This window comes from Cyrtonyx montezumae, unplaced genomic scaffold (assembly GCF_038088225.1).
Source record: "Cyrtonyx montezumae isolate F1298 unplaced genomic scaffold, pur_monq_1.0 scaffold_10, whole genome shotgun sequence".
Classification (NCBI taxonomy): domain Eukaryota; kingdom Metazoa; phylum Chordata; class Aves; order Galliformes; family Odontophoridae; genus Cyrtonyx; species Cyrtonyx montezumae.
Genome location: NW_027071826.1, coordinates 34,188,612 through 34,214,398, shown reverse-complemented (window position 1 = coordinate 34,214,398; position 25,787 = coordinate 34,188,612). Strand labels below are relative to the sequence as shown.

At 40.0% G+C, this 25,787-nt stretch overlaps 3 protein-coding genes across 4 annotated transcripts; 1 reads left to right on the top strand and 2 right to left on the bottom strand.

Moving 5' to 3' along the window:
• Positions 1 to 2,890: 2,890 nt before the first annotated feature.
• Positions 2,891 to 5,473, bottom strand: OIP5 (Opa interacting protein 5). Its single transcript, XM_065755715.1, has 5 exons — positions 5,224 to 5,473; positions 5,086 to 5,152; positions 4,679 to 4,801; positions 3,920 to 4,001; positions 2,891 to 3,424 (listed from the first exon to the last, which is right to left on the bottom strand). Exons 1-5 carry the CDS (start codon positions 5,465 to 5,467, stop codon positions 3,305 to 3,307), a joined length of 636 nt encoding a protein of 211 aa, XP_065611787.1. The 5' UTR covers positions 5,468 to 5,473; the 3' UTR covers positions 2,891 to 3,304.
• Positions 5,474 to 5,717: 244 nt separating this feature from the next.
• Positions 5,718 to 18,553, top strand: NUSAP1 (nucleolar and spindle associated protein 1). The gene is given in 12 exon segments (XM_065754870.1): positions 5,718 to 5,756; positions 5,758 to 5,922; positions 6,094 to 6,159; positions 6,888 to 7,076; positions 7,899 to 8,070; positions 9,489 to 9,578; positions 10,230 to 10,342; positions 11,239 to 11,423; positions 13,311 to 13,483; positions 16,291 to 16,401; positions 16,932 to 17,043; positions 17,510 to 18,553. Coding segments are annotated over 12 exon segments (1,503 nt in total). The 3' UTR covers positions 17,598 to 18,553.
• A 732-nt stretch (positions 18,554 to 19,285) lies between these two features.
• Positions 19,286 to 25,361, bottom strand: NDUFAF1 (NADH:ubiquinone oxidoreductase complex assembly factor 1). 2 transcript variants are annotated; one of them, XM_065754861.1, is made up of 4 exons: positions 24,836 to 25,361; positions 22,932 to 23,117; positions 21,322 to 21,396; positions 19,286 to 19,806 (listed from the first exon to the last, which is right to left on the bottom strand). In XM_065754861.1, the coding sequence occupies exons 1-4, from the start codon at positions 25,349 to 25,351 to the stop codon at positions 19,666 to 19,668; spliced, it is 918 nt and encodes a 305-aa protein (XP_065610933.1). In that variant the 5' UTR covers positions 25,352 to 25,361; the 3' UTR covers positions 19,286 to 19,665. The 2 variants fall into 2 exon arrangements, with proteins under 2 accessions (XP_065610933.1, XP_065610934.1); XM_065754862.1 differs by lacking the exon at positions 21,322 to 21,396.
• Between the last annotated feature and the right edge of the window lie 426 nt (positions 25,362 to 25,787).

Sequence of the window (25,787 nt, the reverse complement as noted above, 5' to 3'; positions counted from 1 at the left end):
AATAAAAGGGAACTTGGGTGCCATCATTCTGTAAACTTTTATTCTGCTTTCTGTAATATCTCCTAAGTCTTTTAGTGAATATTGCAGTGAATTTCTGCTGGTGGTTTGAAAATAACATAGAATGTGGTATGGTCAATGTCACCAACGCTTTTCCTGTTTTCAAGTAGAATACTAGCATGTCACTGCAGAATTCCATACTTCTAGCTTAGCTTAATTTTGCAGGTGGGCTTAACTTGTGCAGAAAACTTCTCCATGTACAGAGGCTCAGTCCTCTTTCTTAAGCAGAAAGAGGTAGTGTCTTGGAGGAAGAAATTGTCAAGTTAACTCCTGTTCATACTTTGTAGCCAGCCATCCATAAAGCACCACGATTTGGCTGTAGAATGGGGCCATGTTTTTCTTGTGAATGCTTTCTAGATGTACAAGAATTGCCAAATAAATATAGGAATATTATAAGAGAAGATTTAACTATTTTGCAGTACTGAACTTAGATTAAGTGAAGTCCTTTGAGCCAACTTCTTCAAGAAAAAATGGAATTGGTAAAACACGTTTAGCCCAGCAGTTAACTGTGGCCACCTAATGCTGAGTTGGATATTTTTTTAGAACATTTCACATGGTTTTAAACTCTGTTATCTGTGTTTTCTTTTGTGTGATGAGTAAGCACTTGGATCCATTGTTCATGCTTATCCTCTCCAACCTAAAACCAGGGGAGTAAGCTACTTTAGGACTTCAGTGAAGATAGCTTCCATTTGAGAAATATGATCTGACAGCAAAGAAGTAGTGATTATAGTTAGTCAAAAGGTAGCTTCATTACTTACAAACCAACTTAAAGACGACTTCTTATACTGAACTTCTGGTGGCATTACTCACGTGAGTTGGTGGAGAAAATTACCCAGTATCGCTAGGATCTACGTACTCGCATTGCACGTGTTTTACATGGTAACAGTAAAGGAATGTTTCCCTGCAAATTCTGATGTTTTTTCCAAAAGGCAGCTTGCTTTTATATCTATGCATCTTTGAGGATTTCAAGATAAGATTTTATTCTTTTGTCGCTGTAAAGGGGAACTGTTTAAAAATGAACTTGGAAACTCTGCACCTGTATACAAATTTTTTTAGCAATAAAGCAGCACAGGCTGAGAATGCACTAAGACTTGATGTGTCATTTGTTCAAAAGACAGATTAACCAAGTCCACTTGAAGACTGTGCTGAAGAGGCCATGGCTCCCAACACCGCTGTGAACTTTCCAAAACCTCTTACAGATTGCTAACCCTTATATTAGCTTACAATTGATGTTTTATATCATTCTTGCTTCAGTAACCTGCTTCACCTGTTTCATTTTCTGCTTGCTTTTTTCTTTAGGTACCAGAGAAGATAATAGCCAGTTAGCTCATTTAAGAATATAGCTGTGGCTTGGCCATGAGAGTTGCTTTTAAAACAGGTATTCATTCAAATAGATAATCCATCCATCTTGAGCCAGGCTGGCCCTAGTTACACATCTCTTAAGATCTCTATCTGGACGAGATTTGGCTCCATACTAGAAAATTGAATATTCACTCATTAATTGTAGATTCCAGCAGCATTCCTGGGACACAGTGAAACTGAAAGCTGAATCTTTCAGGGAGAAAATGTCAAACATCTCTTAAACTGGAGCCTAAGGTTAAAGTTGCTTTCAGTAAACATTTGCTGCAGACTACTGACAATACAGTTGCATTTAATTTGTTTAAATTATGGTGGTTTGTTTCTCAAAACAGATTTTACTTAGAAAACCATAGTGCTGTGAGTGCCAGCAGGTCTATCAGGCAGTAGTCAGATCCAGGAAAACACATCATTTGACAAATAGACACAAAGGACCACACGATGACTCAGTAGAGCTGAGGTCTTCCTGGTTCAAAAGATTAGCCAAATGCAGCTTGAAAGTGAGCTTACAAATCGCATGATACTACAAAGTATGTATATGTATTCATCAATGTCATCATTTTTACATAAAAAAATAATCTTTACAACTGTAAAAATATATAAATGTAACTACAGCTGCAAGACAACATAATACCATTTATATTAAACACGGTACAAATGTGAAGCTTATGACAAGGAAAAAAAACAGCAACACAGAAACCAGAATAGAAAGGCAAAAGTGAGTAGTCCCATTATCAATCATGTTTCATAGGCTGATGCAACAAGATACCTGCCGCTTAGAAGTAACACAAAGGTGAAATTACCTAAGGGAAAACACCCGAGATGGGGAGGGTGTTTGCACAAAGGTGTGCTTTGTGACAAAATCCCAGTTGAAGTCCAGCAGTCCCTTAAATGTATTTTAAGTAATGAAGTCTTTCAAAAAATTGTTCTTAATAATGAAGTAGTAAAATTTTGTACAAAGTCTGGAGTTATATAAGTGTTGATAACAGCTCTCCAGCTAAGGGTTCAAGCTAGAGCATATACTGAAAAAACATTTATCATTATAGGCAGCAAAGCAGATCTTAACAGTGAGTAACTCTTCCTTTAGGTGTTTTCATAGCCCAAATTTAGATGTCCTAGAAACGTACTGCATTGCTGCACTTAAACAAGTTGTAAAACATGGAAAATAACTATTTAGGTAGAAATTTAGGTGGAATTTTAGAGATCTGTTTCCTTCCCAGCAGAACAGCTCTTAATAAGGCATATTACTGCTTAATCAGAACAGACTGAGACAATCCAGAAGTCTTAATCAAAAAAGGCTCAAATTTATTGAAGGCAGCTGCTCACAGCCTAAACCTCACGGAGCATTCAGCCATGTGACTGCATTTCTGGATGACTTTGGCAGAAACAAGCATCATACCTCGATCTGAAATCCATTACCTTATGCTTCAGTTTGCTTTGCACCATACAGATTCACCAAGCACAACCTGTATGACAAGATAAAACAAAAACTTTGCAACTCCTTAAGAGCCTTTAAATTACGTCTTCTCTCAATCATCATTATGATAGGGTGTTTTGCATGGTTCTAGTCTGTTGTTGAAAAAACTCTTCTCCCCCCTTCAAGTCATTAAGGCAAGTCACAGGCAAAGTAATACAGTCTTAGGGAATTACATGCTGCACGGGTAAGCAGTTCGTTTTCACGTGTGCAGCTTCAGTATGTTAGACCTTCAGGTGTTCCCTGTAGACTGAAGAGATGCACTGAAGTGTCAGTTCTTTCTATGTGCATATAGTGACAGATCAGCCATCTGGTGCCTCGTTTCATCAGAATGATGAAACTTAGAACTGCAGAAATAACTCTGGTACTTTAAAACGGCACGTTATTTCTTGGTGTTGACGACTGTATATGCTGGCATTATGGCAACTGCATGCGATGCACAGCTCTGTTCTCTGCCATGTTATTTTGTCTCAGTTCCTCCACCTTCTTCATCAGCAATTCTACACGCATGTGGGCCATCACAAGGTTCTCTTTCAGCTGGAAAGAAAAAGAAAAAAGCGAGATGGGGAGTAGTAAAATTAAGAGGAAAAAATGTCCTGGATTGTCAAACAATACACATCCTACTTTCAGTGGCTATCTCGTCAAGAGCAGGTGACTTTCCAAATGGAAAACAATGGTGACCTTTATGTTCCGTGTCTAGAAAAGCCAAAACTAACTAGGACTCAAATCAGAAACCTGTATTAGCGTGGGTCAGCATAACTAGTGTCAGAGATGCACAGAAACACTCCACTTGAAGAGCTGCATAAGCAACTCTTACCCTTCCCCCTTGATAATGTTTAGGCAGCAAAAAAACCCAAACACATTCATTAAAAAAAGAACCTAACTACCATACATTTGTAAAAAATTAGCTAGAACTTCATATGTGATGCAGATATAATAATATTAACAATATTTTTGGTTAATTAAAAATTATTAATATAAAAATATTAGTATTTCTTGCTCTTTCCATACAAAGTCATGTGGAAACCTTACTTTCTCCATTTGATCCTTTAAAGTCACAGCAGGAAATTTCACCTTAGAAGCTTCTATCACCATTTTGCTTTTTAAGAGATAACTGGAAAACAAACAGGGAAAGGGAAAAACAAGAAAAACAGTTGAAAACAATTAGTTGCACTTAGACTATTTAAGCTGATTTTAAAGCAGATAAAACACTTCCCTTAAGTATTCCGTGGATAATGAAAATATTAGAAATCATAACACGTTTAATTCCAAATCATGAAATCCCCTCGATATCAGCAATTGAGACACTGGGACAGGCTGCCCAGAGCTGAGGTGCACACCCCATCCCTCGAGACATTCAAGGTCAGGCTGGTCCAGCTTGGAGCAGCTGATCTAGCTGAAGGTGTCCTTGTTCACTGCAGGAGAGTTGGAGTAGAGGACAAGTAAAGGCCCCTTCCAACTCAAACAATTCTGCAATTCAATAATCAGGTCCATCAATCACAGAACTGTTTTGATATCTCACGGTAGTTAAGTGGATCTGGAACTGAAGGAGGTCTCAGTACTGCAAACAGCTGGATTTATGCTTTGATGTAAGATGAGGAGACTCAGGAAGTATACAGTGAATCAAATGGAGTCATGTCAACACAAAGAGTGACCAGAATATTAAAATCCAACCTCAGTCAAAAAGAAAGCAGCTTTTCTGGGGGGTGTATGTTAGCTGTAGTTGTGCTGGAATAACTTGCAAATTGCCATCAAATCCCCAACAGTCAAAACACAGGGCAGGGCACCCACCAGAAGATGCTGTTCTTGAAGAAACAGAAGAAGCCTCGGAGATATGCCAGGTCTCTGAAGGCAGAATAAAGAACAAAGCCCACAACTGAGCCACACGACCGACAGGACAGTGCGTTGTAAGTACTGAAAGGAAAGAGGACAACTATATATTACGTGAAAAAAAATATCACATGAAAGCTTCTGGAACCACGCATACTGCTCCTCGCTTGTAAGAGGATGCAGAATCTTTGCTTTCATCACGACAATAAAACACAACATCCTCACAGAAATCACACAGATCACGCGTGAACGTAAACAGTAGCGCCTATTGCCGAGGTAAACCTCCGTAATAACCAAAGCTGAATGGAGAGCTGAAAACCGCAGCGTTATCGCCACGAAACGCTTTGGGCTGTGAAACTGCAACGCACCATCCCATCAGCGCTCCGTCCAGGCCCACCATCAGCGCCTCCTCGCACAGCACATCGTCGGTGACTCCTGCGGAGAGAGGAGAAGCGCGTGGGAAAGCAGCGTGGGGAACCAGCCCCGGCGCGGCCGCCAGCACTCACTGATGGACGCGAGGATGCCGAGGCGCAGCTCCTCCAGCGCGCACAGATGCAGCGAGTCGCCCAGCACGGCCCAGCACCCGCGGCACTGGAACACGGCGCAGTCCTCCGGTCGCAGCTCGTAGCACGGCGACACCTCCGAGGTCGGGGCCGGAGGAGGACCGGGGGAGAGCGGCCGCTCCACCACGATAGTGCCGCGGATCTGAGGCTCCTCGAAGAACCGCCGCAGCTGCCGCCGCACCGCCATCTCCTCCCGCCCGAGGCGGGAGCCCGCCGCCCGCTTTCCCGGCCTCGCCACGGGAGCGCTGCTATTGGGCAGTAGAGACGTCAATCCTCGCTGCGCTGGGCCACTGGGAAGGGGGACGCCCAATCAAACGCGAGAGGGCGGGGATTTAGCGAGCCGCGGGGGCCAATCGCGCTTAAAAAACAACGCGGCCACCTCAACCATTGGGCGATTCCCGTGCTGTCGGGCCCGCCTCCCTCTCCCGGCTCAGCCAATGGCCGGCCGCGGTAGGCAAGTTCAAACGGTGGAGGGGGGGGGGCGTGAGGCGCTGCGCGGCGGTTAAGCGCGAGATTCGAAGCGCGGCGTTTGGGAGCGGCGCAGCCATGGCTCTCCCCGCACAGCTTCAGTCTTTGGACGCGCTCAAGTACGTTGAGCTGCAGCAGATCGCCAAGGCCGCCGGGCTGAAGGCCAACCTGCGGGTGAGTGGGAGCCTCCACGGGAAGCGCGTCCCCGGTGCTGCTGGGGGGCGGCCTCCTCACGCACACGGCTCCCGCACCTCCCGGCGGGGCGGCTGCGCGGCTTTAGGCCGTCTCCCGCTGGGTGACTCGGTGCGATGATTTAGTTGGGCCGTTGCTCTGCTTTCTCTTCAGGCGGATAAGCTGTTGAAAGCACTGAAGCAGCACTTTCAAGGAAGAGCGCAAGAGAACGAAAATACGGTAACGTGAGATTAAGCGGCTGTTCTTGTTACAGAGATAACGCTTTAACCTTGGCAGTAGTGGGGCACCGTGTGTAACGAACATTGCTTTCCGCATAATGTCACTTGTAATAAAAACGCTTTCTCTTTAAACTGGTTTTAACGTAATGTGATCCCGTACTGATAGATGTATGGACGTTTCACGTGCTTTTATATGCCAGAAGGCATTAATTTTGCACTAAATGCATCTTTTAGTATCAATGTAAAGCTATTCCCTATAACCACTGACACATAAGTTTCATGACTTTATATTCTGTACTAACTGACCCCGGAGCATTTTACGTCTGCAGTTCACTGAGAGAGCAGTGAAGTGCTGGAACAGGTTACCCACAGTGGGTGTGGATGCCCTGACCCTGGAGGCTTTCAAGGCCAGGTTGGGTGGGGTCCTGGCCAATCTGATCTGGTACTTGGTCTGGCAGCAGGCAACCATTCCTGTAACGGAGGGGTTGGAACCTGATGCTCCTTGAGGTCCCTTCCAACCCGAACCATTCTATTCAATGCAACTGATGCTTCTTTTATTCATTTCTATTAATTGTTTTTCTTGTCTTCTCTATGAGCCAAAATATCACATGCAACACTTCTTAATACTTTATCAAAAGGAAAATTGTGTCTACTTTTTCTAGAATAGCTCATTTTAAAAGCTGCCTTTGTAATCTGCTTCTCTGAAGAGAGATTCTTTTTCTGATACAGAATTCTGAAAAAAGTGCATCTACTTTAATGGACTGTGATGAACTGAGCTGTCAGCAGGAATTTATGCCTAATCCAGCACGTTTTGTCACAAAAAGATGCAAAGAAAAGAAAGCAACCAGGAAAAAGAAGAGCTCTGATGTGGAAATTAATGTCAGTGAAGAAAATATAGGGTCCTCTGCTGAGATGGAGGTAATTTGTATTGTTTGCTGTTGTGTGCTTTTTTTTCCTCTGTGTTGAACTACAGATAAAAAAGGGCTTGATTAATTCTGTTACCAGCTTAGCAGGTAAGGTTTTTGTTTTTGTATGCAGGTGTATGGAAGACAAGTGCTGGTACTTCATACCACAGATCTTGTCTAATTGAACTATGTGCTACTCCGTAATGAACGGAAATGAATTGTGTAATTAGTCTAAGAAAAGAAATCCTTCTGAGGAAGTATGATTACTCCCACTGGATGTGGGACTGATTTCAGTAGTTCACATTGTATACATCTGAATATTAGCTTCAGGATTTGGATGGGTGAGTGAGCAAAGTCAGAATTGTGCAGAAAACTTTATGGTATGGAGTTAGAGGGAAAAGGTGAGATGAGAGGTGTCGGTCTCCTTTGCATTGTGTGTAAATGAAAGCCAGCAATAACTAAAGCTATGGTAGTCAAAAGCAATATGGCAATTTAACTATTTTTTTCTTGAAAATATTTTTGCTAATAAAAGTGACATTGTGCTAAAATTTTACAACTGTCCAGGTAAAAGCCTTAGTGTAGATAATTACAGGTATTTCCTAAGATGCATTTCAGAAAGCCTTTTGCTCAATGTCCCCTGAAAGCAGGGTCAGCTATGAGGTTAGATCGCAATGCTTGGGGCTTTATATGAGCTGATTTTTATAAAACTCTTAAGTGTAGCAGCTAGACCACTTCTCTGGACAACCCGTTTCACTGACCAGCTCCTCTCAGAACAAGATCCTTTTCCTATATCCAGTTGGAGCAAAGAGTTTAATGACATTATTCTTAACTGCAGGGGCATTCTGAAACAAAAGAAAATGAATTACCTGTAGATGAACATGAGAAGGGAAAGGTGGTGTTCCAAAATGTGGAGCAAGTAACTACAACAAGAGCTAATGAGAATCCAAGCATGGCTATTTCTGAGAAGAAGCAACCAAAGAGGACTTCTAAAAGCACTAGAGCAGAATGTAAGTAAAAACTTCCATAAAAGTATGCTTAACCATTTGTAGAACTTTGCATTTACTTCTTAGGTTATTTTCTGTCTGTGTGACAGGACTACATGTCACGTGCCATATTTAGTCATCTGTACCTTCCTGAAAATGCCAGAGAAGAATCTGCCGTGTGTGTGTTTGGTATTGAATTGAAGGTCCGAGTGTATCTGATTCTCCCACTTTGTTTAGGATCAGTGCCTTCTAGAATACACTTGAGATGCCAGTTTTTAAAGGAGCCAAATGGAAAAAGGAAAACTGCCTCATTATTTATGTTTCTTTTTCTTTGGATGAATGGGTTTTGTCATTGCCATCTTGGGAGTAAAGCTAGTATAAACAGACATGCAGACAACACCCTTGTTAATTTGTTTGTTTTCTAACAATATCTGTGTGTTATGAGGGATCAGTTTTATATCTGATAGGTTTTTTTGACCTTAGATCAAGATGATGATGCTGAAAATATGGGCTCGCTTCTCTAAGTCTTCTCTGCTGTGCAGCTGACTTGGAGAGGAAATAAGTTTGTCTTCCCTATTTTGTTTGATAGATTCACAACAAATTATTGGGCACGTCCCATTATTTGCTTCCTGTTAGGCTAAGTTTAGCAGTCCTTGTGATGTACCATGCGTATCTTTGCTGTTTGATAGAATTTAAAGGACATTGTTATTAGAGGTCAGAAGTAACTTTTGAAACTAATTAAGGAAATGAAAGTTTTCTATGAAGCTTCTTTTAAAAGCGAATACAATAGAATATGTAAAAGATGCTTTGACTGAGGCTGTATTAAAATTAATTTCATACTGGTACTTGATACGATGCACATCTCTTCCCACAATTGCAACCAAAAGTATCTATATTGCTTTAATTTTTATTTTTTCCTCTCAACTGTAATTTCAGATTACTGTGTCATAGGGGAAAAACAACTACATTTAGCGAAGAGCTTTGCATGTTGGTTTTGTCAGAAGACTGATTTGAGGGCAGGGATGGTTAAAAGAATTCAGGTTCTTGCCTGCATACTAAGGTGGTGGCAGAAAAGCTGGCTAAAAGATGTTTCTTTTTTCAGTTATTAATATTTTAAAAGCATGAGCTTATAAACTGGGTAAAGACCTGTGAGTTGTAGCTGCTTTTTACAAGCAAAGTTCTCTTAACTTCTACTGTGAAATATTTTAGTATTGGAAGAAAATAACCAGGTGTGACTGTCAAATTCATTCATATCATTTGAAAGGCTTTTGAAAAACTTGGGACATACCCATTTCAAACATGGATTTTATTTCTCAAAACCTAAGCTCCTTCAAGGAGCTAAGGTATATTTTTGCCACAAGCGCTTTAAAAAAGGGCTCTAAATAATGTTGAAATATTTTTCTAGTGGTTTGTTATAGTTTTGTCTAATCTTACTGTGCCAGGTGATCCTCAGCCTGCAGGACAGAAGATTCCTTTACATGTTGGCAGTGCATCTAGGCCTGGGAAAACAGGGCTGAAAGCTACTACACCAAGTAAGATAACCTTCCATCTTTAAAAGTAGAAAGCATTGCCTGTGTGTGAAGGGAGATGAATTCTAGGTTTTGCAGAAATATAAATTGGTTTGTTTGAACAAAGATACTGTTTTATCTTTAAAAAAGAGGAAAATTATCCCAAACTCCAAAAGGTTGCACTAATGTACATCTTCCCACTTGCATGTTTATACAGTAGTAAATAAAGTATAGGCTATAAAACTACTGATTGACTACTGATGGAGTGCTCTGGTGTCTTCCTGATATAATGCTTACGCTTGGACTTTGCAAAACAGCAGAGTAGGAAGGTATGCTATGGTTCCTGATTCCTACTTATTTTGTTTATCAGTTGTGATAACAGTCCATCTTGTAAAGTACATTCATAGATTTTTTTTTTTTAATCTCTTGGCAGTGGAAGTATATCTCTTTCCTTTGACTGTGGAATTCTCTACTGCATCCACAACATAACCAATGATGCAGTTGATGTAGAGGCTGTTCCATACTGTTGTTACTTGTGGGTACACAAACTTTATACAGTGGGGTACTTTATGGTCTTAGAGGCTATAGTGATAGGTGCTGCAAACTTTTGGCAGAGTAGCAGGCTTCCTTAGGAGCCTGTCAGATGCTTCAACCCTTCTTATTTTTGTAACTTAGACTTCAAAAAGCTGCATGAAGCTCACTTCAAGAAAATGGAGTCCATTGCTGATTACATTGAGAGGAAGAAAAAAATGCTTGAGAACTGCAACAGTTCCCTCAATGAAGCCAAGGTAAGTGCTAACAAATGAGGATGTTCATTGTTGCTGTAGTTATCTCCACAAAAGCTCTCTTTAAAATTCCCACAGCCTCTTTAGAGCAGTTAAGAAGCTGGCCTTGTGCGTGTGTGGTGGACTACTGTGACTGGTGTCCTATATAACTGGTTCCATGTAGTTTCTCTGTGGTGTTATGTGACTTATATATTAACGGTGTCTGCTTATAAATAATTACAGGAAACAACAAATCATTTGATAATATTGTGTAAAATGTAACTCGCGATTACTTGTGGAAGGATCTCCTGGAACTTTTGTTAACAAGCAGTTTTGAGTCACTGCAGAGCATAATGAAGGGGATGGGTTGCTTTCCAAAAAAGCAGGGATTACGTTTTCTTTTTGTTTAAGTTTCTTAAAGGACCTTCTGTACAATGTCTACATGTGGCTCCTTTGGTAGGTAACGGGTGTGGCTTCCAGTGGCTTTGATTTAGTGGAGAGGAAAGTCTATTTCTGTGCACAGCAGATTTATAAAAGCAACAGCAGTGTATCATTGAGTAGGTGAATGTGGATGGATGTTCCAAAATAGTAACACGGAAACTCCTGAATGTTACCTTTCCCTTTTATGGCATACAGTATGTGAATGTGTGCTTAAGAGAAAATATTTTCACAGGTGCTGGCCAAAAAAACTAATCATTTAAGGGCATCAGAAAAAGGGACTACATGTAACAATCCTAAGGTAAATGTTTTCAGACTACTTTAACTGTATAAAATCTGAAGTTTAAAACACTTCCTTTTAAAAGCATAAGAGATTGTATGGCTCTCATGTGTAGTGTAGTTTCCCTTCTTTTTAGCTACCTTCTTGATGGAAGAACTTTGAACAGGTTGTGCTAACTTGTGATTTGCTTTTTCCCTGGAAGCATGCCAGTGCCAAAACACTTTTATTCAGCCCCAATCCAGAGCGAGGCAGATTCTCTGGCACCTGCACTCCCAGTAACCTTCGGCGCTCGCCCCGCAGTTTGCTGAACACTGGAAGTCGAAGTGTTTTGTCTAGGAAGTCTTCATTCAATCCTTCTGTTCTCTCAACAACCAAAATGAATGTCAGGTAATAAGAAAGGAACAAAGCATCTGTCAGTAATGTAATACGACACACTTAAAATAATGAACATTGACTGTGATTTGACTGCTATTCCAAGTATGACCGAGATACAGATAGTTCTATCTTTCAATCTTTATGACAGCTTTAGATGATACAGTAATGATTTCTATTTTGATCCTTTATTCAGATGTTTGACTGCAGAGGAAACTTCCTTCGCTTCCAGCTTTCATTTTGCTAAGCAAACTAAGCCATATTTTTTTCTCTTACTGTGTATGCATTCAGATTTGTCAGCAACTTGATAGTATCTTCTATATTTGAATTAATTCATCTTTGAGATGATGTAACCAGAACTTTATGTAGTATCCCAGGTGAAACTTGTAGTGGACTTCAGTTACTCTGTGCCTGCATCACAGTGAGGCTTGGTCTTGTAATCAACTAATAAAAGGTTGCTTGTAGCAGATGAGAACCAAAATGATACCAGAAAGTTGTCATGGCTTGCTGAATTAATGAACTCATACCTGCTGTTAGTAAGCCTCGTCTTGTTTGCTTTGAAGACATCATGCATGCTTCGTTATTCCTATAAATAAACAATTATGTTAACATCTCCTGAATTTTTGTCATAAATTAATTTTCAATAGCTTAATAGTGATTTTTCTAGAGTACTGAACAAAAATGAACAAAAACATTCTTAAGGAACTGAAAATACAGTCCTTAAAGGTACTCCTTTGCATGCTTTTCCTTTCAGCAGAAGCCATTGTTTCTACTGCTTTTCTTGGCTTCTAATTGTTGTGCTAACACCAACTACTTGCATTCACTTGGCTTTCTACAGCAGCATAAGTTCAGATTTGGGCATTGTTTTATACTTGTCACCCTGCTAGTAACAGGTTAATCTTGTGTCTGTTCTGTTCCTTTGCACTTTTCTGATAACCTTCACATCCTGGTACTTGTGTGCCAGGTGAATAATTGGTAGGACTGTTTTTAGGTCCCTGAATAAATAGTGTGTGCTTTTTTTCTACTAGTAAGTCAGTACATCTTCTAATACTGACCAACTCCTAATAATGAATTATTTACATTATGGGACTCATAACTTTTGCTATCAAGTTATTTGACTGTTCAGAATTCGTGATTGAATGTTCCTTGAAATATCATGCTCAATCCAGATGGCTTTGTTTCTATTTTGAATGTACTAGTTTTTATTTCCATGCTTTTTTCATACTATTAATCCTATTTTGATTACAGTACAACACTTTTTTTTTCTGGTGGAGATGACAACAGATGAAGAATTAGAGATGGAATGTGTTATTTTCATGCTGTGTGGTTGGCTTTTTTTTGTTTTCCTCTCTGTTGCAGCCCTACTTGATTCTTTAGCAGTGTGCAAAATGAAGCTCGTTCAGAATTTATTTCCATGCCATTTGTTCAAAAATGTCATGGAATGCAAGTGCACATCCACAAACTTGCTTGAAATGCAGTTATCTTCAATATTGACTTGCTGTTTTTTTCCATTAAAAGATAAAAGACTTTCAGCTCAGTATCTTTACTGATGAGGCTATTCATTCACAAAAGCTTTTAAATTATTTCATGTGCTCACGTGCACATTAAAGTATGTTTACATCTGCAGCACCCAGTTCTCAGTATATAATTAGCTTATTACATCTCCAAAGTAAAGAGATAACAGTCAATTATTTAAAATTTCTACTATTTACAGCTGTTAATGATGGTTCACAAGCTGAAAACTGTCAAAGGCATTTTTATTGCTGTTTGTATTACCTGTGAATATCTTTGCATATCATCAGTTTATTGTGTATACGTGCAACCACTTGCGCCTTGTTTCCTGTGACATTGCTTGCTTTCCTTGTAGGTGACTTTGTCTTGGTTATTTCTAATAACTTTCAGGTTCTCTGAAGCCACGAAAGACAATGAGCATAAACGTTCTCTTACTAAGACTCCATCTAGAATGCCTCCATATATGGAGGAAATCTGCACACCTGACAGCCAGAAGAGCTGTGAGCCCCCAGGTGCAAAAAACAGCAAGAGAAGTGTGAGAAATAATCTGCCTCCATTAAAGGGTAATGTAGATAGTAAATAGTTGTCTTTTTCACATCAAGACATGTTGCATTGAATGTTTATATGACTTATGGACCTACACAATGTTTGGTTATATGTTTTAATTCCATTCACTAATATGAGTGATTCTTTAGGAACTGCAGGAGTTTCCCTTCAGTTTCCTTTATTTTCTTGTTTAAATCTTGGCTACTATAATATTAACCACAGAGTGTGAGGGCTTTCTATTTAACTTTTCTATAAGTAGGTAGGTATTAAGAATGTGATGGATTTTAAAAAAGAAAAAAAGTGAGGACCACATAGCAAAAGATTCATATGGCATGTATAGGGAGAAACCTGCACTGAAGACATTTCTTGATGTCTTCTCAGAGGTCTGCTGACAGTTGGTCCCCCAGCATCACTATAAACGTGAGCTTTGAATCTTATTATATGATCATACTGATTTGTTTTTTTGTTGGGGTGGCAGGTGGAGGTCCCGCTGATGTTTTCTTTTTTTTTTGTTTGGTTCTTTTCCTTAAATGTAAAAGTCCACTTTTTTCCAAACAAATATGCAGAGACAAGGAAATAATCAATTTGCTCTGAAGGATTAAAAAAATGCGTGGGGCTGTATATGGTGCCACTTACTCATTTTAGGAAAGTCTGTTTTGGTATCCCAGTTCTTATTGTAAAAGTAAGATTTAGGATTGTGAAAGGATAGAAATAAACTTAGGAAAGTAGTTGTCAGTGTCTTTCATCCTTATAAGCAGATAAGGATAAAATGTATAAAATCTTGTTTTCAGTATATGATCTAGGGCACTTTAAGAGCTGAGTGGAAGAGGTAACGTGTCTAAATCATAACTTCAGCATAAAATCAGTTTGTGTATGCCATATTTCATTCATCCCTTGCTATGGAACTTTGCTTACAAGTTCAGTGTAAGTTGCTAAGTGCAACTCTCTAAGGAGAGCGTGCACTTTTTTTTGTCTTTCACACCACTTGGCAACATACACCAAACTTGTAAGTGGCATGAAAGACAAAGAATGGTGCATGCTCTCCTTAGCACATCATTGTCAAACATTTTGGCTTGCCTGGGCCACGCTGATTGAAATGTCTTGGGCCACATACATATACAGACTACTCAAAAAGTAATGCCTCCTATTTAGTTCCATGGAAACTGCAATGGATAGGAAAAGCATAGTAACACTTGTTTGATAGAGCAAATTCTCAGCTACAAAACTATTTTTTTTCATGCTCCTGAGAGACACCACTCACTGTGTTCACAACCACTGTTTGGTCTCCATGAACATTCAGCAAGGATCAATGAATGTGTGTGCCACTCCTTCCACAAGGAGGAATTCTGTTCCATGCCTTTGCTTCATATATGCTTCCATGTCAGGCACCAGTTTCTCGCACTGCTCCTCTGCTGCCGCTGTCCCACAGCAACAACATGGAATGGAACATTGGTGGGAAGGTCTGGCCTCTATTGCAGTCCACTCTGACATTACTGGCTAACATAATACGAACGGGAGGCATTACTTTTGGAGCAGCCCTCATCAAATGCATAGTTAATGTGTATGAGTAACAAAACACTTAAATTTTTAATATTTCGATTAAAACATAAAAATTAAGAGCAAAAAATAACATCAGTGGATACTGTCTTTTGTGACATGAATGCATGTCTCGGTCAGTGGCAGGAGCTGCGCTTCCTAGAGAGATGTCAACATACTCATCAGAGATTTTGATTAAATTTTACTCTTTCATCCTTGACAGCAGCTGTTCACAAGTAACTGTGCATTCACAAATTTTCATACTGCCAAAATACAATGCCACAAATAATACATGACTGTGAAATGAGATTTTCTCTGTTAAGGGCGTGCTTATAGGAGTCTAGCAAAGAGACATGATCAGTTTTGAGTTGAATATCTGGCTGCAACTCTACCCGTTGCAGGTCATGTCTTTATGTTGACTGAAAATAAAAAAATGGATATACTTTTTTTTTTGCAATCTTGAAACTTGTTCTCACTTTCCTTTATCAAAATGGGAAGTGTAGATGGTTTGGTTTTTTTTCCATGTTCATGGGAGTTATGTTTAGCCAGCGTATCAAAACATATGAACTTATTTGCCATTCCTTGAGTTGGCACTGCACCCTCCTCATGCCCTGGTTTCAGCTCAGGTGGGGTTAACAGTGCAGCACTGGTTGTTGCTGAGGAATGGTTGTGGAGCTGCTGCCATGGCAGTGTGGGCAGGATGCGGCTGTGCTGTGAGTTGTGAGGAGCTGAGGCCTGCAGGTTGGATGTGCCTGCCTTAGGGCACTCAGGTTGTTAGTGACATATGGCAACAAGAAGTTTTCTCCCATGTGGAGAAGCTTTGTGCCTCATAACTGAGTCAGCCTCATAACTGAGTCACGTACCTATTTATGGCCTTAGGCTGTTCCTTTGCAGCAGGCACTTACTAACCAGAAGTTCAATGTTCTGTGTGCTTTTAGATACGTTTCACTAATGTTTTGTTAAAATACAAGTTATGATGTAATGTAGGGATTCCAGTCTTTAGAATCACTACATCTGACTCGAGATGTAGCAGATCTGCTGCTTACCAGAGTGCTATTTACAATCAGAGCAAAAAGGTATTTCACAACTTCTGCTCTCTCTGCATCTGAAAGCTTCCTCTTGCCAGTGAGCTGTTTGTAATTTTGTCTTGAGCAGTAGCAGAAGGGCAGTGTTTAATAACTTTTTAGTCTTGGTAGTTGTCATGCTGTCCTTGGGCACGACCCAAGTTGCTATGTACACTGATATCCTGCTACCATTAGTAAGTAAACTATTTTGATGCCTTTTGTAGTTATTACCCCGTTCAAGTTTGCAGCTCAGACTTCAGAACCCTCAAGCACAAAGAAGATATTTGATCTCAAAGCAAGTCTCTCAAGGCCTCTTCGGTATCAACCACATAAAGGTACTGTGATCCTGTATTGGTAGTGTTTCTTATAGCAAAGTGTTCATACAGCCTTTGAGCAACCTTCCTGTACCACGGTGCGGATTGTCGTGGGGTTTATTTACCTTTCTTGAGATTTCCACATAGTTTGTGCATTGATGTGAAACTTAAGTATGTTTTAAGAGCCTTCATCCCTACTCAAGAAAAAAATCTATAACAAATTTCATACACAGGAGTAAACATTCTTGTATTGCACTGAATGTGAAGAATATATTGATAATTCTGTACACAATAATGCTTGCTTAGAAAGTGCACTTTTGTAGTGGAAGCAAAACATCTGAAGTGTTTGTTGCATAGAAACTGTTACCTGGAAAACTACTCATTAAAAAATGGGCTGGTGAAGCTAATTTATTATTCATCTGAAGAGGCATTTTGTGTTGAAGGCAACCAGCCAAGGACGAGCTAGCTAGTATCAAATTCACAATAAGAAGTTAAGCATGCTGTCACTAAACTATATTAACTCAGTACCTCTCCTTGCCTCTAACTTGTAGGACGACTAAAACCTTGGGGAGAGCTTAAAGAAAATGCTCCCCTGAAGAAGTCTGTCAACAGCAGCATCACCTCACATAAGAGAGACTACAAACAGCCACATCTCCAGACGAGGTTAGTGCAACACTAGCTTTTTATGAGTCACCTCATTTAAAATGAGGTGACGCCTCATTTATCTCTTTAAGCATTAAAATAAAAAGATGAAGTAATATTAAAATAAAAATAAAGAAGGATTCTTTTTGTATTCATTCTGTAGTTCAATACCTATCCAGCAGCTATGAATTTGGTGGACTTCTTGCTGGAATTGATAGCTTTTCACAGAACGTGGAGATTTATTTCGAAACAGACTGTGGATGTTGATGAGTTGCTGCCTTGAGTGTTAGACCTGTACATCTGTGCATATGTATTTCAACTGAATTTAAACATTCAGACTAAAATGGACCTGTTCTCTTTCCCATGGCTGATGTAGCACATTGTTTAGGCAGCTATTAAGCCTTGGTCAACTTCATATTCCCTAGCTTGCTTCTATTTCTGCTGTTAACTGTAATCTGAAATGGTCTCTCTCCTTTTTCTCCTTCAGGGAAGACAGGCGGGAGAAGTGTGAGCAGGAGAGAAAAAAGAAAAAAGCTCAGGCTCTTGGAAACCGTAGAGGACTATCTGTGGGTTAGGCTAAATTGGAAATGCCTAACATCTCACTTGTAAATATTGTTTCTCTCATGTAAATATTTGTGCTGTCTATGCTTTAGAGTATGGGTTAGGTTGTTTATTAGCCAGTAGAATATAGAGATGATTGGATAAGACCTTGTGATGCATCTAAGCATAATGTTTTACTGATCAGTTTCTAAGCTCTTAAACATTTAGAACTCTCATCTTGTTGCAGAACTGTCTCTAGTTGCAGAACTCTCCCTAGTTGGTTACTGTTATTTTCTAAGATGGCTGTATATCACACTGTATATCTAATGTAACTAAAAGATGTTAAAGCAGAAAATGCAAGTAGAAAAGAGCTGTTCATGGAGCCTTTTTGACTTGGTGCAGACTTCAGCAGAATGTTTCCTACTGGAACACACAGTTTGGATCTCAAGCTTCTGAACATTCCACTGGTAAATTAAAGGAATTGAGATGTCTGCTTGCCCTGTTCTCCAAGTGGATCCTTAAAACCCATAGCAACTGTTCAGTGTGCCCAACCCTACATTTGTGAGATGGCAGGGAATCTGCAGGGGAAGAAATGTATGCTTTCTGGAAATGTACTAAGTTAACAGAAAATGACAAGGCGTTGCAGACTTATGAAGTACTTTAATAAGGTCGCAATTGGAAAGTGGCTTTATAAGTTAGTATTGGATGCTTTGATCAGTTATGGTTGGGCTTCGTCCTTTCTATGATAAAAGATGCTAGAAAACCTGTTTAAATACTCAAAAGATGTTAAGAGTGGTGAGACACTGAACGCCTAAAGTGCAAAAACTTATTAAAAAAAAGCAAAAAAAAGCTATTTGGATGTGTTATGGATGAAACAGTGACTGGAAAGGTAGCTCAGCAGTTATGTCAGCAAGTGCTAGTATTTCAATACTAAATACTAGTGAGCAAATACTTCTGTGACTTCAGTGCTGTCATATCAAATGCTGAAATGTCAAATTCAATTTTTTTATAAACCAAATAGGGGGAAAATAAATGTTTTGTACACATCTTTTACCACCAGTTATCTATTGTGACTGCCTCTAACCACCTCCTCAGTGTAGCACTAGTTTTGGCTGTATGTTACTCAGTATCTCTGCTTTGTTCCCAATATGATTTGCCCACCCACCCTTTCTCAAAGGCATTAGTGTTTGATGCCACTAGAGAGGATAAGCCTTGCCCCTCTTCTGCTCTTAATCCAGAACTCAGCAAGAGGAAATTGCTGATGTATGATGGTGCCAACTGGCTTTGTTGTGGTCTCTTTTGTGTAAAACAGCTAGGTTTAGTATTTTTAAGGCACATTTAAGTAATGAGGGAACACTGAATGATGTGAAGGCTTTGATCAGACTGTTTGTGACAGCTGAAACTAAACCATTCAGCAATTGTTTTTTAAAGTGTTTCTTAAATTACTGAGAACAGTAACAAAAGGGGTTGGGGAACTGAGCATGTGCCTCACCACTTGAAGCTATGCCTCTTTCTGCAGTGCAGCTAAGGTACCACATGCATCAGAAAAGCATGCTACCATTCCACCCTTGGCAGTAGCAGGTTTTTCTTTTAGTTCCTTACAGTTGAAGTCTGATATATCTCAGGTCCTCTTCTTTGTAAATTTCAGAAGCCATGACATTTAAGCAGTATTATCACTGTTGATTCGCACCATAACTCAAAAGCTTTTAACTGGAGAAGTTCAAGTGTTTTACAACTCCATAAACAGGGTATTCAAAACTCAAACTGAGTACAAAATAACAATGCTTCAGCAACAAAATAATTTAATTTCCCTGAAGATCAGGACAAAAATCAAACTGTACCCAGACAGCAGTTCATACATGGTAAGCACGTACTGTGGCTCCCATCAGGCTGCGTTCCAGCTCCTGTAGGTAGAAGCTCTCAGCCTGGCGTTGGCAGCTTGACAATGCCAAGTGTCAGTCTAGTCAGATATCTGAGTCAACACTTCATCCACTTAACGTTGAATTTTACATAATTGTAACAACTTGAAGGATGTTCTCACACTTGAAGTATTATATAAAAAATTAAGCAACTGAAGAATGTTTCAAAGGATGTGAGACCGACTTAGATTCGAGGATTCCTTTCATATGTTTCATAGGCAAATTCTTCTGTGTGAGCTCTATCACTGAGCAGGCCAATAAAATCAATCTCCAGTTGGAAAGGACCATCTACTTTATCTCCCAGTGTGAATCCAAGGGTACTAATCTAAAAAGGAGATACGTGAGTTAGAATACATCTAATAACGATATAATAATCATAATGTTACAACCTCTATCTACCACTTCCACATCTTACAAGTAGTTCACAACCACTCACTTTAGAAGAGTGTTACCTTCCCAATATGCAGCAGAATCTACCAAGACAGAGATGCTTTATTACCACATTTTCAGTGCAGACTCCAATGGCATTCACAGTTGCTTTTCTACTGTTAAGTTGAACTGTGCACTGAAAATGGCCTGAGCCTAATGCAATACTGCTGTTTTTCATCCTCTGGGGTCTGAATGTTGCCAGTTTGGTTGTGACTATGTGAACAAACATACTCCTATCACATTTTTTTTTAACAGTTCTAATGTGAGCAGGAAACACAAATGGAATGTCATTAGGGATGGAAGGAAATTCCATTCTGGAGCAAGACAGGGGCCTGCTATATGTGAAAGTGCCCCAAAACAAACGTTTTGAAAAAAAAACAAAACTCTTACTGAGTTTTATATCACAAAGTTATTTAGCTACAGTTTTTCACTTAGAATAGCATTTTTTTTGAAAGAATCATTCCTTCTCATTCATTCATTTTCCACTGCGACACTAATTATTACATATTTTATTCTAATTGTAATAAGCTCCATAAAAATTCCTGGGGCTCAGACATGTTCCCCATTAGCCTGTAGTGCACAGCATGGAAGCCTTCTGTTCTTGTACATCACCAATCTTTCAGAGATGCCAGTGTTACTGGTCCTCAAACCAAGCTGGATAACATAGTGGAACACTTCTGAAGCTCTCTGCATCCCTAATCTCTGCCAGAAGAGCAGGTCTGATCCATACCCATGGCTTTTAGGACTGCTGTACATGCATAAATATGTCAGATGGAAATTGATTAACTACATTCTGAGAACTGAGGGCAAATGTTAAGTTGCAAATGCATGCTAAATAAGTAACAGGGCAAAGCTGAAGAGATCAAGTGGAGTGACACTCCTCGGATTGATTCTAAGGTTTCATCTGCTTTATCTTCCCCAGGCGAGCTCTGCAGTCATCCCCTTGCCTTGAGGAGGCTACAGAAGTTTTAAAGCTTTCTGTTATGGGTGGCTGCAAGAGTCATCTAAACAATGTTCTGAAGAATTCATCCCCTCATAAGCCCTAGAAGCACTGCCTGTGATATATGCTTACTTTTATTATTTTTGGCAGTTCTGTGCCAAGTTGCATTTTAGGTTTTTCAGTCACTTTGATCACTCCTTTAAAAAAAAAAAGTTTATTTTGAAACAGCCAAGTTAATTAAATCTCTTCAGAATATCTTTGCAGCTACTTTGAAGTACACTGCCACTTACAATCACAAAGTAGGATAATTTATATGCAAAGGTATGCACACAGGAATAAGTACCTTAAAACAAGAAGAGAACCTTCTTGAATTTTAAATTTAAAAACACTGAATATCCCAGGGATTTCTAGATCACCTATATAATGACAATACAAAGCGTTTCTGACAGATTAAGCCTACAGAAAACTTGCCTTGTCTAACCAAATGGGATGTTGGTCATCCTGTACTCTTCCTTGACTGGAGAGAAAGAATTTGGAGAATGGAATCTGACGGCAGAAACAAAAGAACAGACTTCAGTGTCACCAGTACATAGGATAAAACCTCAAGGAAAAAAATAAACTGCCTTAGAAAATGAAATAACACCAAATCTGGTACCAGCACTCCAGGGTCCAAAGAATCAGCAAAGAGCAGCAGGTTGCTCATTAGCCACGTGCTGCCCTGTGGCAGCTGTTTCTATCTGTTACTCTGGATTCTGAGCCAGCTGGGGCACAGGAGAGGCTGAAGCATGGAGGAAGGCTGTTCACATCTAGAATATCTTCCAACGGTGTGTCAGCATAAACAAACTCATGAAAAATCTAGGATGCATTATAAGCCCACTGACAGCTCATCTGCATTCAATCTGTGTATTCTGTACTGCAATTCTCATTCAAAGACACCAGCATTCTAGCAAAACAGATCACAAAAACATAACTGTTAACTCAGTAGGAACAGCAATGAGGACTGTGACAAGAGAACTGGTTGCTGTGGGCAAAGAGCACATGCAGGCCACCAGTGACACACTTAGTATCCTCAGAAAGGAGCTGAAATTCCCACTTCTTGCCCATGTTACTGTGTGTCAGATTCGTAGGCTGTGACTAACAACCCACACATCTCTGAGGCTCCAACTGACTTTCAAGTTTGGCAAACCACATTGCAGGGTACAAGTCCTACAGCAACCTACATCCATTTACTATTACAGATAAATTGGTTACTGCATAGAATGGTCCTGGCAAAGACCCAATATCTGCATCCATTCAGTGCATGCTCTTATCACCCACTGTACGAGCGTGCACCCCTCCTGGCTGCTTGTTCTGTTTTCCACTGCTAAGAAAAAAAGACCCACAGGCTTCCAAATAATTGTGGATACAGAAAGGCAGGTGCTCCTGAGCCCTAGTACAAACACAGGCATGACAACCAGGATATAATGGTTTTGGTGGCTTTTTTTTTTGTTAATCTGTACATATGAGCCCTCAGGTCACGAAGCTAGTTTCAGATATGAGAAGAATTTATTGTGTTGTGTTTTTGTTCTTAATTATTAATTACATTTAAGTAAATACACACATTTGTCATAACGTATGTATTATAGTACATATATTCCCACACTACAGTATGGGATATAGTGTAATGTGTGTGTATATATATAAATAGTATAAGCCAGTTTAAAGGTCTGCCTCCTGTAGCAGCAAACAACAGATGTTTAGGGAAATTAGATAGCAACATATTAATATATTACTTAAGATAATTAATTTAGTGTTAATTTATTATTTAATTTTCACAGATTACACTCCCACAATCCAGTAAGTTACAACACTGGGAATTTCCAAGCCAGAGGGACATGTTTGTGTAGGGATACACCACAGAAACATGGTTAACACTGCTGAATGGGCTAAGTATTTAAATGGCAAGAAACGATTGCTGAAAGAATTCTCACTCCACAAAGCTACAGCTAGGGCCCTTGAACAGTCTTTGCTTCAAGAATCCCTAGAACAGTGTGTATATAGAAGAGTTATTTTCAGACTTACTGAAAGACTCGTCTGTTTACCTTTATTTCCTCCCAGTACGGTCCTCCCCGGGTGAACATGAAGTAGCTGTACAGGTCATCCTTCTGATGGGAGAAGTAAGGGTCTGTATAAATGTTTACCATCCAGGGTCTGCCATCGCCACGGACACGTAAATACAGACTGTTGAAGTTTGACCAGTCATAATACTTCTTCCTAGCAAAAGATCCCTACAAATGTTAACAAATAGAATTATCTGTCTTTCATACTTAAAGGGAAATCTCCATTATGAAGAACAGAGCGCTACTGCTCGGATCGCTGCCCTTGCTGTCGTTGCCAATAGTATCTACTGTGACAGAGTGAAACTGGGGGCCCGTTTTCATCGGACCACTCTATCATCTCAACGAATTTCCTTAGCACTATGAAAGCCCACAATTCACAGTATCACCGCTCTGAAGATCCATACATTAATTATAAATATCATAATCATCAGCAAGACTCATCTCCTAGGACCAAATCCCCTCCTAGGCAAGAACACAAATGCTACAATGGCAGACCAGGCCTGTCATTAAGTTTAATATTTCATGGTTAGCACTAGACTACTCAGAAGAGGTTACAAGAAATGCTAGATAAATTTATCCCCTATGGTAACTTTCTTTATTGAAGACTGACATGAGCACTAAAAGCACTTACACATTTTCCAACAGGTTTTGTCACTGTGTACAACCATCTGGGCTACAAACACACTCAAAGTCCAGAGTTGTGATGTGCACACTGACAGATCCAGTAACCTCTGCAAATGTTCTGAGGTTGCTGGAGCTAGACAGTGTCATCAGGGATACGCTTGGCCAGAACTGCTCAAACCAAACCAAAATTTTGCACCAAAAATCCAGTGTTTTCTCCTTAATTTCACAGAGTTATTACAGTTACCTATTGGCCTTCCTTTCTGAAGCTTATGATTAGTAGATAATCAGCACATTAATACAAAGACTGTGTCTACTTGATTTTATGGTTTTGCTGATTTTGACCTTTTTACTTAAACAAGAGCCTTTGTATTTACGCTTACACCCTCCAATCTCAAACTGTATAAAAAAGATGGACTGACAGACACTTTGCTACTAAAAAATTAGGAGAGGAAAGTTTGAATCACATATGCACAAGGTCAGAACAATCCTAAGAACTTAACTCCAATGGCATTCAACTTCCTGCTGGACTCCCCTGAGCTAGTGTCCCCAGTTCAACCAGCATTCATGTGCCTATCATTTGCCTGTTGATTCTACTTGCTTACATTCTCTGCTCTCCAAGTTATAGCTCAGAAGATCAGCCACTCATTTACACTAAGTCATAAACCATAGAACAGACTAGAAAGTTTTTTGTCATATGCTGAGTCAAAGTGTTCATTTTTCTTTTTAAAGATGTTTAAATACAAGGAATGAAACAAGCAGTACTATATAAGCCATACACACACATTTTGTTCAATTTGGAATTATCAAACATCTGTGTCTTGCTTTTTCTCATACACAGTGGAAGTAAGACTTTAAGAAAAGCATTATTTTCTTGTGAGGAAAAAAAAAGATAAACTTGCCTAAACCAGGTTTGATAAATAGGCCCATTTAAAGGCCAGCATGTCTGTCCTTATTCAAATTCAGGGAATCATCTATTTTAATCATGTCAAATTCAGATCTAAAAGTTCACTACAAATCCCTCATTTGTGAGGAGGCTGCAAACAAGGCTGTCAATGACTAGTGTCACTCCTTTTCTAAGAAAGGAGAAAAGCCAAGTGAGACTAAAGTTCCTTCCAAGTCAAAGGATACAACAGCAATTAAATCTATACAAATGGAATGTATCATAGTCCTGAAGGCAATCAGTTACAAATGCAGTAAACAAATGTCCCCCAGTCATCCCTGGAATTATAGAAAAACGCTCAAATAACAGATGCTGTACTTACCACTGGTGGTTTGGCTCTCATACTACAATATCCACTGTATTTTGTCTCCCCATCACGAGGTACTTCAGTATTGAGTATTCCATACAGCAGGGCACCCTGGTTGTTCCTCCCCAATTTTAGGTAAACTTCACTTTTCCCTCCAATCTCAACATCGGAGGAAATAACCCATTTATTTAAATCTTCCTGGCTCCGAAACTCCCACATCACCTTCGTCTGTTCCAGCAGGTACTGACTGAATGAATGGCCTTCAGGTCCTGTTAGGTGATCTTCAGTCTCCTTCTTCAGCAAGCTAAGCTGAGTCTTTAAGGCATTAATGCCCTTCTTAAAGCTGAAATCCATGTTTCGCCAGGAGGGTTTTATCTCAGGCTGCGCCCCTGGCCGCCTGTAACTGCTGTAACATTTTGACACGGAGCCTACGAGGACAGTTCCAAGCAAGGGTTGCAAAACTCTGTGTCGGCCGCACCTACCAGGTAAGCACGTGCGGTTCAGCAACGTAACAGCTAGAGCCATAGTCATAAAGACAAAGGACTTGCTTCCAGCAAATTTATGGGTCTGAAATTAATTTAGCAGACAAATTAGTATCCAGAGGTATCTTGCTTTTGCTACTGCAGTTAATCTCCACCTTCAATGAAAAAGAGAACACAAAAATTAGAAGTTTCATAAGCATAGGTGCACATTTATTTAACAGGTGTATTAGAAATCCAAACCATTAGGGAAAAGAAAAAGGAATAACGAATAATGCCAAGAATTTATTACACGTCCTTGGTCCTCTAGTTTGTGTATTACGGCCCGTGAGGACGGGCCCGGCCATTACAAAGCGCGCTTTCGCTCCCAATCCCGCTCATCCCGCTCCGCTCACCTCAGCCGCCCGCGTTACAGCGGCTCCTCAGCGCTTCCGGGCCCGGCGGGGAACGCGCTCCGCGCCGCGCGTGTTCCGCGTCTCTGAGCTCAA